This window comes from Hyposmocoma kahamanoa, unplaced genomic scaffold (assembly GCF_003589595.1).
Source record: "Hyposmocoma kahamanoa isolate Upper Pololo Valley unplaced genomic scaffold, ASM358959v1 277, whole genome shotgun sequence".
Classification (NCBI taxonomy): Eukaryota; Metazoa; Arthropoda; class Insecta; order Lepidoptera; family Cosmopterigidae; genus Hyposmocoma; species Hyposmocoma kahamanoa.
Genome location: NW_020653774.1, coordinates 146,623 through 164,031, shown reverse-complemented (window position 1 = coordinate 164,031; position 17,409 = coordinate 146,623). Strand labels below are relative to the sequence as shown.

General features: G+C 36.1%; 3 protein-coding genes and 1 long non-coding RNA gene across 4 annotated transcripts in view; 2 read left to right on the top strand and 2 right to left on the bottom strand.

Moving 5' to 3' along the window:
- Positions 1-3,283: 3,283 nt before the first annotated feature.
- Positions 3,284-4,899, bottom strand: LOC113229103. Its single transcript, XR_003310380.1, has 3 exons — positions 4,321-4,899; positions 4,034-4,243; positions 3,284-3,964 (listed from the first exon to the last, which is right to left on the bottom strand). It is a non-coding gene; the product is annotated as an uncharacterized LOC113229103 (long non-coding RNA).
- Positions 4,900-7,476: 2,577 nt separating this feature from the next.
- On the top strand, positions 7,477-9,370 carry LOC113229122 (enoyl-CoA hydratase domain-containing protein 2, mitochondrial-like). Its single transcript, XM_026462618.1, has 3 exons — positions 7,477-7,855; positions 8,037-8,372; positions 8,491-9,370. Exons 1-3 carry the CDS (start codon positions 7,564-7,566, stop codon positions 8,757-8,759), a joined length of 897 nt encoding a protein of 298 aa, XP_026318403.1. The 5' UTR covers positions 7,477-7,563; the 3' UTR covers positions 8,760-9,370.
- A 146-nt stretch (positions 9,371-9,516) lies between these two features.
- On the bottom strand, positions 9,517-10,933 carry LOC113229123 (probable phosphomannomutase). The gene has a single exon (XM_026462619.1). It carries the CDS (start codon positions 10,636-10,638, stop codon positions 9,889-9,891), a length of 750 nt encoding a protein of 249 aa, XP_026318404.1. The 5' UTR covers positions 10,639-10,933; the 3' UTR covers positions 9,517-9,888.
- Positions 10,816-17,409, top strand: part of LOC113229121 (N-sulphoglucosamine sulphohydrolase) — a 31,134-nt gene continuing 24,540 nt past the window's right edge. Inside the window, exon 1 of the mRNA XM_026462617.1 lies at positions 10,816-10,921. Within this exon, the coding sequence (XP_026318402.1) occupies positions 10,828-10,921 (94 nt within the window). The 5' untranslated portion in view covers positions 10,816-10,827. The remainder of the gene's footprint in view (positions 10,922-17,409) is intronic.

Sequence of the window (17,409 nt, the reverse complement as noted above, 5' to 3'; positions counted from 1 at the left end):
TGTCACGCTTAAGCAATAGTGATTACTAAGAGATGATGTTGTGCGTAGGCGCAGCCGATGGGAGCTTGCGCCAGCCTCGTCAAATTTATTGGGCAAAGTTTATTGATGGCGTCCCAGAAAATCGACGTCGACCATTTCCTGCTGTGGAATGCTTCAGGAAGATGGTTATGAGACTTCATAATAGTGGATCGTTCCGTGGTTCCAGTTCTGAAGGCCGGCCGAGTTCACGAGACCCAGAATTCGAGGCAGATGTTTTGGAACATTTTCTCGGCAATCCAAAGACAAGTACTCGTCGTGCTGCGGCAGCCTTTGGTGGTGTGAACCATATGAGTGTGTGGCGTGTGCTACGGGATGATGGCCAGCACCCATACCATTTTCAAAGAACGCAGGAGCTGTTACAAGCAGACTATGATCTACGTTTGGCATTTTGCCGCTGGTACCGCGACCAGGTTGGGAGGTCTCCCGACTTCGCTTCGTCGGTACTGTGGACAGACGAGGCGTCATTTACGCGTGCGGGCATTATCAATATGCATAATGAACATTTTTGGACTCATTTGAATCCCCGCGTATCAAGGGAATCAAATTTTCAACACCAGTGGCGGATTAACGTGTGGGCTGGTATAATAGGTTGTGCCGTCATCGGTCCAGTGTTTTTGCCGGCAAGTCTGAATGGGGCCAATTATTTAAGATTCCTAACAGAAGACTTGGATGACGTTCTGATGGCCCTGCCAGTGACACAATACGTGAGACTCGTGATGGAACACGGGATGACTTTCTAGCACGATGGAGCACCCGCACATTTTGCTCGAAATGTACGTTCCCATCTGAACGACCGTCTCCCGCAGTGGATTGGGCGGGGAGGTCCTGTACCCTGGCCAGCGTGGTCCCCAGACTTGACACCGCTCGATTTTTTTTGTGGGGTCATATAAAAATATTGTTTATGCGGAGTCCTGTGAAAGCGCAGAAGAAATGAGGCAGCGGATCGAAATGGCGTTTAGTCAAATCACTCGGCAGATGCTTCAAAGAGTAGAGCAGTCTCTGTACCGACGCACGGAAATATGCATATTGCATGGAGGTCGGCATTTTGAACCTTACCTGTAAATGTGTGAAATGTGCCAGCAGTGCGTGTAGTGATTGTACTTATTATTCAAAATTATCGTAAACAAGTCAATATTTCGTACATTGTACTACAGTGAATTACAATTCGTAGGAAATTCATTAAAACGTGTATGAATTGCACAGTAGGTAAGTACCAATTAAAAAAGTATCCACTATTGTAAAATTGTCGTAAATAAATGTATTAATACAAAATTATGTAGAATGTGTATACGATGAAGGCGTGCGTAACTACGGGCTTAATAAGTAAATAAATATCCTTTAAATTGTATGTAAATAAGTACGTACCTAGGTATGGCATAAAATAATATTGTTAGAAATAATTCGATTTTTCTAGGTATTTAAAGATTTTGTTACTTAATATTAACGTGTTATCAACATATTCAAATCATGTTTTTACAGTGGCATTTCAATTGTAGTCAGCTGTTCTTTCGCCCCGCTTGCGGCCGCCCAGGTTTCATTAATGAATTTGTGAAGTCGTAGTAACGTAACTAGCAATAGAGTTGTGACGCAGTGGTTGTTTCGGACAATCACTATTTATACAAACATAATTAAAGTTATATCAACATTAAAAGTCACTTATTTTTATTTGATATTTTGCACAGAGGGTCTAGATCAAGTATAGGTTTGGCTCCTTTAATATGACTACACCTTGCGGTTACACCCTGTATATTTGTTTTACGTTGAATGTTTTGATCGTGTTTTGTTTTAGTTCTGTTTTGTTCCGATTTCTCTTTTTTTGTCTTTTGTCTTTTGTGGTGTCATTGTGGTAAACAAATAAATGTATTTTCTTTCTTTCTTTCTTTCTTTTAAAATGATTTCACAACAGCGAAAAAACCTCCCACAACCACACAACTAATAAGAGCACGCACACAGATAACTATAGACAAGTTGAAGATACGAACAACCACACCTCTTGTTGTTGGCTCCATCGTTTTCGTTCAGTAACTTCAACTTTGACACGTTACGTTGACACTTGTCAAACAAAAACAACAACAAACAAAAAAAGCGCGGGAAACTTCGACCTGAACGACGCGATTTTTTATTATAAATTTTTAAAATCATATATTGTTCGTTAAATAACTTTCTTCAAACGGCTTTACGATGGGGAAGCGTAAGAGGAAGAAGGGAAAAGACGGAGAAGAAGAAAGCCGACAAAACACAGATTCGGACAACGACTCCATATCCTCCACCAGTACCGCTGCAAATAAATACGAACCTTTCAGAGTACTGAACTATACACGTAGTTACCCTGAAAATGGGGGTAACTTCGAATATATAGTATTTTTTGAGTCCACAGATCCCGGGAAACCGATAGGCGACAGGGACATGATGGGTATGTCCACTTCCCTAAAAAGGTATAATAAGGGAGTTAAGCAATTGGTAAGAATTAACAAATATAAAATAGGAGTCATATTTGAGCGAGCTTCGTTTGCTAATGCTGCCCTCACAAACACCAAATATTTGGATTCATATAAAATGAAAGCGACAATTCCTGCAGGAGCCACAGAGGTGACAGGAGTCATCTCACACGTTCCAATCAATCTATCGAACCAAGAAATATATGACACCATCTCCAGTACAAAACACATAGTACAAATAAGACGTTTTATGAGACGAAATAAAGTTGACAATGATTTTCAGATTACTCCTACCCTAACCGTGTCCATTACCTTTTCCTGCCCAGTCCTGCCAGAATCCATAGACCTCAACAGTTGGCGTTTTGATGTAAAACCCTACATCCCACCAGTGAAGCAATGCCTACGGTGCCTCAGGTATGGTCACATTGGCAAATTTTGTAAGAACTCAGAAAGATGCTCAGTATGTGGAGGCAACCACAACTTCAAAACATGTACGATAGACACTAAAGACGCTACCTGCTTACATTGTCAGGGTCGGCATATAGCTATATCGAAGGAGTGTCCAGTAAAAATACAAAAATTAAAACAAAACAGATTTGTTTCAAAAGAGAGCATATTCCGCAGTAGTCAATGAAAAGTCATTTCCCTCCCTACATAGAAAAGTTTCACAAACTGATCAATTTATTTCCCTATTAAACTCAGAAAAAATTTTAGACATTTTATTAAATTCAATAGTTAAATTAATATCCCTCAATAAATTGAATCAAAAAGAAATCAATTCAAAATCCATCAAAGATATCCTCATAGAGACATTTAATGTAGAAAAACAAAATAACATATTACACTAATGGACAGTCTGAACATAGTTCAATGGAATGCTCAGAGCTTAATGTGCCATAGACATATTTTTTCACAATTTTTATATGAGAACAATATTCACATTGCAGTAATTTGTGAAACGTGGCTAAAACCACATCACAAAATAAGATTTAAAGAATATAACTTGGTTAGGTTAGATTCAGGCAACACTCATAATGGTGTAGCCATACTAATTCACAATAAATTAAATTACACTAGTATACAAACAAAATATGATGATTCACTTCAAAATATTGCTATTAGATTAAAATATTGTAATAAAGAATTATCTATAATAAGTCTATATAGTCCAGGTAATTGCACTCTTCAGTTTTCAAAGAAAAAGTTAAATAATCTCATCCGTAATATTCCGGAACCAATATTTCTAGCAGGTGACTTTAATGCCCACCACCTGCTTTGGGGATGTTCATCTATCGATGCTAGGGGTCGTGACATCTATGAAAGTTCAGATGAAAATGGTTTGGTCATACTTAATAATGGACATCCTACAACTGTTGGCTCACACATTTGGCAGCCCAATGCCTTGGATTTAACCATTGTTTCGCCTTCTTTGGCTCTTAATTCTGACTGGATAGTAACTGATGACCCACTTGGTAGCTTTCATTTACCTGTAATAACAAAATTATTAATTAAGGACAATTCTCATGATTCTGTACCTAATTATCAAAACAATATACCTTTTCCTCATCATTTAAGTAGTAGAAACATTGATTTTAAAAAATATACAATGGTGTTAGATAGTTTGATGTCAAACCATAACTTCGACCTTTCCAATCCATTAAAGTCATATTCAGAATTAACTGCCATTATTAATGTAGCTGCAGAACAATCTACTTTAATTCAACACAAGTGTGCACCTTCACATATATATCACTCCTTGACAAAACCTAAAAAACAAAGAATACCTTTGGCTTGGTGGAATCAAAACTGTGCAAATGCTGTAAAAGATGTCAAACAAACATACTTAAATTTTAAAGCAGATCCAAGTGAAGTAAATTACTTGACTTTTAAACAAAAACAGGCACAAAGGAAACTGATTTTAAATAATGAGAGAAAATTGAGCTGGTATTCTCTAACTGAAACATTCAACAGAACAACTCCTTTATCATATATCTGGTCTATGATGAGAAAATTTAATAAGAAACCCAAAAGCACTAATGTCATAACCAACATAGACTTGATCAATAATTTTCTTAAGAAATATACACCAGACACCGTTGAGTCTCCATTGAATTTAATTGAACAGTCTGTACCAGCTTCTCACTCTGAATACTTAACAAATCAGTTTACACTAGGGGAGTTTAATGCAGCGATATCTTCACGGAGAGATACAGCTTGCGGACTTGACGGTATTCCATACAAGATGCTAAAGTATGCCAGTATAGATTCTAGAAACGTAATACTGAATATTTATAATTCTCTATGGGCTACAGATTTAATACCAACACAGTGGAAAACAGATTGTCTCATCCCTGCACTTAAACCAGATAAGGATAAGGATAATTATGAATCATACAGGCCAATAACTTTGACATCTTGTATGGGGAAAATATTTGAACAACTTTTAAAACAGAGATTAGAATTCTATATAGAACATAATAATATATTACCCTCTAACCAGTTTGGTTTTAGAAAAGGTAGATCTGCTAGAGAGAGTATAACTCATCTTCAATTAGATATTTTTCATTCTTTTAAACAACACAATACATTGTTCGCAATTTTTTTCGATATCATCGGTGCGTTTAATAATGTCAATCTTCACATACTGTCAAAAGAGTTAATGTTGCTAGGATTACCTAAAAAAATCGTACTATGGATTTTTAAGTTTTTGCATGGACGAGAAGTTTATGCCAAGGTTAAAAATTATCTGATTGGCCCCAGAGAATCTTTTAAAGGTGTATGTCAAGGTGGGATATTAAGCCCTTTAGTGTTTCTGTTGTATATAAACAAGCTCAACTATGTTTTGGGTTCAGAAGTAAGCAACCTGCAATATGCTGATGATCTTGTGGTTTATTCCTCAGGCTCAGATTTACAATTGACTATAAACAAATTAAATCTTGCTTTAAGTAAATTAAATAATTATTTCAAATATTTAAACTTAGACATAAATGCTGATAAGACCAAAGTAGTTATTTTTAATGGAGTGGGCATTAAACGAAAACATTACAAACTTTTTTATAATAATTTAGAGTTATCTTTTGCAGACTCCGTAAGATTTTTAGGTGTTACTTTTATGAAAAACATGTCCTGGAATAAATATGTCGAGCACATTACCGCACGAGCTTCAAAGGCATTAAATATTTTAAAATCATTATCATCAACCTATTGGGGTTCAGATCCCAAAATACTATTGAATTTGTATAAGTCTTTAGTACGCAGTCACTTCGAATATGGTTTCCTTTGCTACGCATCAAATGATAAGTTGGTCCAGAAATTGGATATTCTCCAGAACCACAGCTTAAGAACTATTACAGGTGCTTTCAGAACTACTCCAATTAATTCCTTGCAGGTGGAATGTAATGTTCCCCCTTTAATCCTGCGATTTAAATATCTAAAATTTAATTTTCTTCTCCATTTATGTTCGTTAGATCCAAATCTTCTTTTAAAAAAAATATATAATTTATATAATTCCTTTTCCTTTCGTGAACTATCTTCTGCCCCGTTTATTCTTCATGACTTTTTATACATAAATGAAATAAAACTGCGCAATAAACTATATACAAGTGAACAGAACTGGACTTGTTTTAATGGAAGCTACGAAAGCAAATATATTACCATCCCTATTCACATTGACCTAAACTTGAAAACCAAAGAAGAAATATATCAGAAAATTTTCACTTTTAAAGATTTGATACCAATTTACACGGATGGTTCAAAGTCGGCATTTACCTCTTCATTTGCTTTTTACGTACCACATTTAAAATTCGGTTACGGAGAGAAGCTAACAGAATGTTTTAGTATCTTTTCTGCGGAATCTCTGGCTATTCTTAAAGTTCTCCAGTTTATAAAACAAAGCAAACAAACTAACAGATGGCTTATTGTGACGGATAGTATGAGCGTCTTAAAGTCTCTACAAAGCACAACTATGAATAGCAAAGTTAATTTTATTATTTACGATATTAAGGAAATGTGGTTGCAACTACGTAATGACAACATTCACGTGCAATTTATGTGGACACCGGCGCATGTAGGTGTGAGAGGCAATGAAAGCGCAGATTTCCTTGCGAAAACAGCATGCAACTTCAATGGATGCCAGGACACTGATGAGGGCACCACTGTCTCATATGGTGTCCATTATACAGACCTAATATCCAAGATCAAGAAAGATATCCTCTCTGAATGGTTTACTCGTTGGAACGATATTAAAATACGTAAAGGTTCTTGGTACGCTTCAATTAATCAAGATATTGGGAAAAAACCTTGGTTTTCCAAATCACAACAATACAAAGAAAGAAAATTTTATACTGTTATATCTCGTTTACGATTTGGCCACTGTCGCATCAATGCTCATTTACATAGGATGAAAATAGCCCTGTCGCCTAAATGCACAGAATGCAACTTAGACTTTGATCAAACACTGGACCATATAATATTTGACTGCCCCAATTATAATATTCAGCGCTTAGCCTTAATTGATAAGCTAATATCTATTTACCAACCTTCGAGTCCGATCCCGCGCGGTACTCAAGAACTTCTCAAGAATCCTGAAACTTACAATCATATTTATAATTTCATTTGTTCTACAATAGAAGATCTTTAGAATGGATTTTGCATTAATCGGAATTGTCGATCACTGGACTTGACGAACACTCGGAGTTGAAATTTTAACCGGAATTGGAACTATACCCTGACTTGACCACCGAAGACGAGGCGTATCGCCTTTAAAATGTATAATGAAATGAAGACTTGGCGTATGCCTTTATTTTTCACCAAAAAAAGAATAATGTACCAAGACTTGGCTGTATGGTGTAAAACCTTTGCCTTTTCCTTTATGGAAAGAAGAAGAAAAAAAAAAAACAACAACAAACAAAACAAACAAAAAAAAATTAGAAAAAAAATGTCCAGAAAAATATTTATTTTTCTGAAATCTGAAAAATATGATTTTTTTCAAAATGAAATTTTTACCAAGATTCAACACTATTCCCACAGAACACTGTTGATCATTCCACCACATTCCACTACCTATATCTTTTTAATTGTGATAGTCATGATCATGTTGCTGCGTAAGTTCAGTTTAGTAAAATACATAGTTGGCGGGCGCAATACACGGTTGATGTCAACGCATACGCAGACTGAAAGCGACAACCTAGTGGTGTTTGAGAAATTGATCGGCGAGGATCGTGGCATCGCACTATACGGCCTCAACCGGCGTAGAGACCGCAATGCGCTGGGCTTTGAGTTGCTCGCTGCCATGCGCGAGATGCACCAGCTGCTGCGCAAGGACACCGGCGTCTCCGTGGTCGTAATACACAGCCTTGTGCCCGGCGTCTTTTGCGCTGGTTAGAATATCGCTAAACTATTAATCACTTGTACAGTCAAGCTGGAAATTTTGGACGGTTCTTGTAAGTGGCATAGAGTTTAATCTTGACGTGCCATTGACCCTATACATACCTAATACTGGAAACTGGAGTAACCCTCTAAACCACATTGTTTCCTAATTAATGTGTTGAATTATTGCAGGTGCCAACCTCAAAGAAAGATTCAAAATGTCCGATTCGGAAGTGGCGAGTTTCGTGCGTACATTGAGAGCTACCTTGACGGAAGTGGAAGACTTGCCGATGCCGACAGTCGCAGCAATCGAAGGCGTGGCTGTAGGCGGCGGGTTGGAGCTAGCTTTGGCCTGCGACCTACGCGTGGCCGCGGCTTCAGCGCGCCTAGGTCTAATAGAGACCAGTCGCGGGCTGCTGCCCGGTGCCGGGGGCACGCAGCGCCTGCCTCGCGAGGTCCATCCCAGCATCGCCAAGGAGCTCATATTCACTTCGCGGATAGTAAATGGCAACGAAGCCAAACAGTTAGGTTGGCGACGTTACTTTTCTTTCATATTATTCATGATTACAATTTCATAGTAGTACAACTAGTACCTATGCATTTATTTATTGTAGGAAACTGGAGCACATTATTGTGGGTGTTTTAGGCTTGGTGAACCATGTGGTGGCTCAGAACAACAACAGCAACAATGGGGCTTTTGAGCGTGCGTTAGTGCTAGCGCGCGAGATCGCTGCTAATGCCCCGGTTGCACTGCGCTGTGCAAAGTTGGCCATCAACGAGGGCATACAGGTCTCCATAAAGGAAGGCTATGACGTTGAGCAAAAGTACTATGAGATGAACATTCCCACTCAAGACAGACAAGAGGGAATGAAAGCCTTTTTTGAAAAGAGGAAACCGGTCTACAAAGGTCAATAAGTCACGATGAAATGATAATCAAGCCATCACTAATGTTAACATGTAGACTTTAATTTCTACAAACTCTCCAAAATGTGGCTGTAGTGTTTGTGGCAAATACAGATTAACCAATAATAGATTATAAGTTTTTATAAAATTTTACCCACTTCTACACATTCATATTTATTCTTCCAATGCAATGATATATGAATACAATAGGAAAAAAATATGATGTAGCAATGAAATAAGTAGAAACTCTATCAAAATTGTAAAGTCCCAATGGTACATAAGACAGTTTCCTTGAATCAGAGTATTCAGATTTCCCTATGCTGTTGCAATTAAAAAATATTGTTAATTAAATGTTTTAAAATAAATATGTAATGACTAATGACAGTTAAAATATGTGTTATTCTTTTGCATAATATGTTTTTGTTATTGGGTCAAGTTAACAAATAACTATGACTGTAAAATATAGACCGCCCTTTACTTGGTCAACCTTGGTTAGATTTAATGGCTAATGAAATAAGTGGAATACCTCCAGGTAAGTGACTATTATTTTTTTATAAGTAGTATGCATAGGTAAACAGGGTAGCAGGGGATCAATAGAATTAGAATAGAATAGAATAGAATAGTGGCACCTAATAGACTAACTACTATAATAGAATGACAACTAATAGTTTAAAGTGGCACTTAAAAATTCTGGAATTTAAGTTGATTATTGTTTATTTAGACAAAACACTCGACACTTAGGTGATTTTGATACCAACTACTGACTTCGATGAAGCAATATTTATTTTGACTCCAAAGAGACACCTATTTTTGATTTTCTTTTTGATATTTGGTCCTCAAGAGAGGAAAACATGCACAATAGTATTATTATATGTATACTATTAATCTGTACAGTATACATATACTCTTCGCACATATACTCATGTCCTTGGATCCCCATTGGGGTAGGCAGAGTTTACATTTATTATTATTGGCTCAAGTTAACCTACAACGCATGTTTCTATGTGATATATTTTATAATTGTATCTTTCGATATATTATATTCACAAATAGTTATTGTGTTAAAACAGTTATTTTACAGATAAATTGATCACATAGACATATTTAGATTTTACGGAACCAAACTAAAAATTAGCCAATTTTATAGAATATTCAGAGACTGTTGTACTTGTTGCTTGGTGTCATCTGGGGATGTAACCATGTGTCCAATGGTGCGCTGATCTGTGTAAATTTCGTAATCATTTCCCCCAGGGTCAGTTTTGTCTCCAAAGAAGTGTATTTCCTCATAATTGTCACATTCAACATGTCTCAGACAGTAGGTCTTGTCCCACCCATTCGGAAACACATCCACACTGATTTGACCTCCAAGTGCAAATGTCAATCCACTACTAGCAAATTCTCTTTGCAATACCTTTACAAATGTTTCTCTAACTTTATGCACAGCGTCAAACTGTACAAATTGGTCCCTTTCTGTCTGGTTACAAGAGCGACCAACTGGGCAAATATTGATCATACTGGTTCGGAATTCTATAAAGTTGCCTCTCTTGGCTGGGAGCTCGAGTTTGGACATGTAATTCAATGCAAAGTTGATCACTTTCTGAAGGGTTTGTTCACCAAGATGGTTGAGGATGCTTTGTGCAGAAACAAGCTGCCCATTGCGAAAGTACATGAGGCCATTCTCACAAAAAACATAGTCAAAGTGCGCGGCCGCCTCCTCGCCGTCCATCTGCTCCGCAACCTTGCTGTAATCCGAGCCGCTCACCAGACCGAGTGCCACCTTCGGCTTCACTTTGTTCAAAAGAAACTGCTTCAACTCCTTACTAATTACTTGTCGCGGTTTCGTCAGGGTGCCGTCCACGTCGAACAAGTATAAAATCTTTCGGTTCTCCATTGTGCACAAGATACCTATAAACAAAATTGCGTGGTGTTCTCTAATTTGAATTTTGGAGGCAAAGTTGAGCTGGTCGGTAAGTAGGTCAGTAAAAAGATGTTGAAAGGCGGCAGCCGGCGGCAAACTGCCAACACTACAGTCTTCAGTCTACACATATGTCAGCTTGCTGACAACACCTTATCAGTGAATATGGCGGACGCACTGAGCATCATTGGCACTGTCTTATTACTTGTAACTGAGACAGTCTTGTCAAGCAAAGCCCGAAACGTTCTCATACTATTGGGTGAGTATATCCTTATCGTACGTATCTTATTGTATCTATCTATCCAAAATAATAATCGAAACAAAACAAGGAAGTGTGATTGGAAACGTTTTAAACACTACACTATATAGGCTTGTATAGTTCATGAACTACGAACTATTAGGAATATATTCCCGATACTGACCGACATGAACTAGTTCGTCTTGGACGGTTTTAATAGTACATCGTTGTTTTTAGTTCAGTACGGACAGGAACTGTCTACATTTCACCTGCCTTTTATTCAGTAGGATCGGTGCGAGCGGGACAAATAGCGATCTTTCACTACTTTCAGTACAAGTTCGAGTCGGATGCACGTTTGAACGTTGCCAGCTCGTTCTAAGTCTCTAATACGTATCTACATTATGTATATACAAGCTTGCAAAAAAGTATTCCTTTTTGGTCGGTGTGGTAGGTATTTATAAATTGTATTTTTAAATATTTAATACAGTGTAGTATTGACCTCATAATACTAGAAGTCCGTAGTAGTTCATGTGAACAAAATTACTATTTTTAATTAATAAATTACAAGACGAACTAACTAAATAAGGAACTAGATGAACTAAATGAACTAGAAGATCCACCTAGCTCAGTTGACCGATTGAACTAACTAGGATCGCTCCCTCTAAGGACCAATAAGGCACAAGTCTACACTACACTAAAGCGATGGGCGAGTCGAGTTATTTAATTCGAGTTACTCCCACAACGAGTCAACTCGAGCTACTATTTGTGAACTTGAGCTAGCTCGGTTTCAGTTCCCGCACTATGGGAAATAGTAGAACAACGGCGTATAAAAAATGGTTTTGACCGATGTCTTAATTGAAATACACATTTAAGTAATTTTATTTGATAGTCTAAACTACGACAATGACATCTAAATGTCATTCTTTATTATACTGAAGGTTTTTTATGTTAGATAGGTATGTTGAATTAATAAAAATACATCCAAAATGTCCTTTCCCGTACTCATCTCGTTGTGCCGTATAATTTTGGAACTTTCGATGTCGTACTTCGTATTGATTTTGTTGGATAAGCTATGTGTTATTACATATTTCTACAAAGCACATCTTACATAAATGTCAACAATAGTTGATATTTTTCAAATTTGTTGTGTAATGTAAAGAAAATAAATCATAATTAAAAATGGAGACATTAACCTATCTTATCAAATTCATCGAAGGTTTTGTGAGAGTCAGAATGGCGGGTGTACCTTAGCGGATCCTGACAAAGGTATCAAAAAAATGTACTTAATTTGTACTATTTAGTAGGTACCTCTATTTAAAAAATTTGTACCTCCTTCAGAAAGAAGTTATAGCAACATCAAATGTACACACCACTGTCAATATGGCGGGTGTACCTCTGATTAGCAGTATTTATTTGATAACTATAAAAACTTCTTATTCCAAAAATTTGTACTTTATTAATACTCTGAAGTAAAAGAAACTCCAGCTCGATCTGCTGATTAGTTTATGAGAAATAAGATAAAATATGTTGAGATTTCAGAGTGCCGTGTGCATTTATTTGGTACAGTCTAGAGGTAGGTGATAAATCACGTCACGATGAAAAAATCACGATGATCCGCCGTCAAACAGTGTCGCCGTGACTCGTTCCGAAAGAACGACGTTCTAGAGTCACATAGGTGTTCCTCCGTTCCAATAGCTATCCCCGTCACTCAAATCACGACATACGTATTTGATATAATGCGCGATCTCCGTTCCGTGGTGACTGAGTGCGCTACTCGTTGTAGTTCTCTTCAAATCGGGCCATTTCGGCGATGGGAGTGAATGAAATAGGATGACTTTCTTTGCTCACTCACAAGGGTCGTAGATGATTATTACTACTAGAAAAGGCGGATGAAAAAAATCTGCAGCAGTTATTATAAATTTATGAACAAAGTAAAATATTTTTGTATATTTGTTTTATTATAGGAAGAGTATAATCTACTTTGTGTATTCTACTAGAAATATAATTACATTACACATTATTGCTATTTTTAACAATCCAAAGATTCGCATTAAATAAGTAACAAACAAAATTACATTTAATACAAAATCAACTTTTTGAATGGAATTGAAACTTATTACAAAGGGAGTAAAAACTTAAATCATTCTATAAAAAACGGCTATAAGTATTAGAAAGAAGCCGCTGGCTAAAACCGTATATCGTAATGTAAGTTATAGGCGTGACAAGCTCACGGAAGTAACAGTCGTGACAAAATCACGATGATTTATCACTGTGGTTTTTTTGGAACCGGAACGACAGTCACGGCGATAGAAATGTAACGCTACTACAGGCAAGAGCACATCAATGACTTGACACTTTTGTGCTTTGGACCGTTCCTATCGTAAGCGGCATAGACTTGATAGATTTAACTTTTTTATACTTGTTTCCAAAGATTACATTTATAAAACTGCCAAAAACAATTGAAAGGACTGATTAATAGTGAATAAATATAATAAAGCTCAATTTTGTTGTTAATTTTTGTGTGTTTATGTAAAAGTGTCATAAACCTAATTAAAAGTTCGTGATTAAATATTTATTTCTGTTATTTCTAATTTCAAAGTATAATTATGCTATTAAATAACAAAGATTCCGGATTTATACAAAAACATTGCAAATATTATACGTTAAATATGTGGGTAATATTGACCCACCTCACAGTCCTCAATTTCCTACCACAATGACGCCGGGTTAAAAAAACAAAGAACTAAATAAAAAATAACCAACAAAACAAGATAAATATAAACACACAGATATAAACACATAGAGACACGCCCTCGCTCTCTCACATCGCATCGCGGCGTATACTGACGATTCGGATTTCGGTCAGTTATGGACTGTGCGCGCACACTGTCGCTTTATAACAGTATCAGTATCGATTGTACCTTGTTCGATTATGTTTGTCGCTCGTAGTGTGAAGTACCGATAGTCTCAGATTACAAAACAATAGGCAGATGGAGTATTGCCAACAAACGAAGTGAAGCCGCTTTTCATTTATTGTATGCGTAACAACTAGGAAAGGCACTGTAGGGAAGGGACATGCGCATTTGTGTGCGTGTAAGATTGCCAGGGGGCCTTTTTTTTTTTTCCTACCGCAACCTCTTAAAACAATATTACTCCAACCTTACATTGACTTTTCGTACCATAACGCGCTTAAAGTAACCTTATTGTAATGTTAAAACTATGATGTTTTATTGGCAGCTTTGTGATATTCATTCACTCAGTTCGTACCATGACGCGAATTTAACAATAAAGTAATATTGCTTTTAAGTCAAATTTAGCAATATTTATTTACTTGTTTATTTTTTTATTATTTATTATTAATATTGATTTGTGATGAAATGATTAAAAGTTAAATTGAAGTTATTTATTTACATATATCTCTCCAACATTTTTTTTAAATTTAATAGCGCATAGTAAATAATTTTTCGTTAAATAATAATACGCGAAATTTATTTCGTAAAATTATAACAGCGCCATCTGTATGCTCCTTGGCGAAACTAACAGTTGACACTAGACTATAGTTTCGAACTCACAACGTGACTATCAAGACTCAGCTTGTTTTATTTATTTTTTATTCATGAAAATGCGGAATAATTATTGAAAACAACGTAATTTTAATAGATTTTATTATTACATACTTTTCTTTTCTTAACAGTCAAAATTCTTTGAATGTAAATAACATTAAGTACTTAAACATTGTACTACGATAGGACGATTCGGAACATCAAAAAAGAAGAGATGGCATTATACAGGCTGTATATTTGAAAGTGGGACATACTTATAGAGTGCGTTATATTCCTGATTCTGAACTCAAAGAAACAATAAACTAATGAACTTAAACTTTACAAAAAAAAAATTATCGACTACTATTTGTGAACAACATTAGTTATCGAAATCTATGCACATCACTATTATTGCTCCGACGCAACGACGAGCGGGGGTGGGGGCGCGGGCGCTTCTGCGAAATTGCTGTGTGTGTTGTGAAGTGCTGCGAAGTGCTAGAGAAACAGTGGAAACAATGCACGCGTAACCTTGGCCTAGCGAAGACGCGTACATCATTTGTACTTCCGCTCGCCCGATGGCTGCACCCCAGCAAAAACGGAAACGGAGGTTGTGGAAAATGGACATTATGAACACCAGCTCCGTAGCGCGTAAGTGTAAATAAACTGTAAATAACTAAAAAATCAATCATTGTAAATAATTTGATTTCACATTTTTAACTAGGTACACTAAAAACCTCAATTCTTATTAAATTATAACTAGTTACTAAATCATAAACTTATCTTTTTTTAGTACGTAAAACATTTCGACGATAGTCCAGAAGTAAAAAATAATTAGCATAAACTAAAACGTAATCATTTCGAAGAACAGCTTTTTTCATCATAACATAAATATGCGTAGGTGAGCAACTTAGTTTTTATATCTCTTATTAGTTTGTGGTTTTTATTTTCTAGAGAAATGAGGTGCTTTGTTGGTTCTAAGTAGGAAGGGAGATGTGAAATCATTGTTATTGTTGCTATCTCACTCGGCGCTCGCTTGGTAGTATTCCCATTGCACTCGAAATCAAGCGTAATGGGAATCGGTTTATTCTTATGTATACACCAAAACACATTTGTTGATTTATTTTTTGTTCTATCCAATATCCAAATTTTATTTTAGTCTATGTTAAGTTGTAACATGATTTACTATATCTATGAATATGTCTCACTTTCAAATAGACAGCCTGTATAGTTCACACAGCGTTATCTTTTTCCTATTTTTAGTAAGGAATAGACAATATTGGGAAATCATTCGTTCTTTCAATCACTTTTGCAATAATCATAGACGTATAATACATTACTTGGTTAACAGGTTCGTCATGGTACGAATATGAGTAACATTACAATTAAGCTTACATTGAAATAAGATTATTTTTGGAAAGGTTATGGATGCAGCGAAAAAACTTCCGCATTTTTTCTGTTGCTTTCTATAATACTAATGTTACGAACTAGAAATGTTAATTTGCAATATAGGTATTTAAGTGGTATTAGGATATCAAATAAATTATATGCAATATAAGTTAATATTTAATTGTTATTATTTGATTTACATCACACAAAAGAAAAATATTTTATTAAGATATTTTAAATTCGAAAACTTTGATAGTTCAAAATATTTATTACAATCACAGACATAGATCTAGATAGACGCCCCGCAAGTACAGCAATTTGTATGAAAACCGAGCGTGCCACTTTTTATGTATCCATCATGACGTCACAAGAACTATTTAGTGATATGAAACCTCCTTCCGCGCTAAATCGATTAATTGGCCAAAAAAAATGTACAAGCGGCCGTACCACAGAAACTGAATGCATTAAGCAAAAGTGCGTTCGTTCGATATTTATGGCGTATTAACAAAGGATCACAAATATATCGCACCAAGTAATAGCCGCAATGTATTACAAACATGAGGCATACACTGCGTTGCATATTTGTTTTCTCGAAATTCATACAAAATCAAAATAACTGTTTTTAAAATAAATTATGCATCTTCTGATTACAAAATCACTTGCCCGTGGAAGGAAACGTCCCTGTTTACCCGTTTACCCACAGTTATGGTGCTTTTACAGTTTATCATGGCATAATTTTGCATTTTTCGCGTTTTCTGAAGTGTAGCAGCGGCAAGTAAGTCAATTTACTTTACTTACTTACTTTGGGCACGCGAAGCACGTACACTTGCGGCGTCTATCTAGATATATGTCTGTGATTACAATCATAGTTACACTATATTTTAATAACCTTTATTTTGTGCATATTTTTTATAATAGTACCGTATCGCATCTATACATCGAGCAATCGTTTCTAATTTTGATATGTAGCGCGTGTAGCGCAATTTCACCATCAAATACTTTTCTATTAAAATTAACTTTGTAATCAATTCCGTAGTATTGACGATTATGTTCTAATTTGACCAAAATTGTTTGGTTACCAATGAAACTCTTTAGAACTGTGAAGTCATGTGCATAGATTATTAGTACATTATGATATAAGTGCGGCAAGTTGAAAATTACTATTAATAGTAATTTTCAAAGCGCACGTATGTCATACGACGTTTTATAACATATTTGCGAGGAAATAAATAAGACTTTGGATTTTGTTAAACGAATAAATCTTTAATTACTTGTTAAAGCAGTTATAGAAATTTGAACAATTTTTAAAAGTGATTGTTACGTTGCCAGTTGGCATTTTTAATGTTGTCAAGTTATTATTATTAGTTACAATCTCCCCAGTCTCTCTCTCACTCTCTTGAGTGAAAGTAGGAGAAACGAGACCACAGAGTTCTGCAGTCGGTGGCGGCGGCGGAGGCGGAGGCGGTTGCGGCTGCGGCGACGATGGTGGAATGTATGCGTGTGTGCTCGTAGATGGTTGAAAGTCAACACTTGACTCCAAATTTATGTTCCTTGTAATGCGAGAGCTAATTTCTTCTTTAT

Excerpts from the sequence above, each read along its gene's own strand:
- LOC113229122 (XM_026462618.1), top strand. The coding sequence starts at position 7,564 with ATGATCATGTTGCTGCGTAAGTTCAGTTTAGTAAAATACATAGTTGGC. Across the intron at positions 7,856-8,036 it reads GCCCGGCGTCTTTTGCGCTG|GTGCCAACCTCAAAGAAAGA; the intron begins GTTAGAATATCG and ends GAATTATTGCAG. Across the intron at positions 8,373-8,490 it reads CAACGAAGCCAAACAGTTAG|GCTTGGTGAACCATGTGGTG; the intron begins GTTGGCGACGTT and ends TGGGTGTTTTAG.
- LOC113229123 (XM_026462619.1), bottom strand. The coding sequence starts at position 10,638 with ATGGAGAACCGAAAGATTTTATACTTGTTCGACGTGGACGGCACCCTG.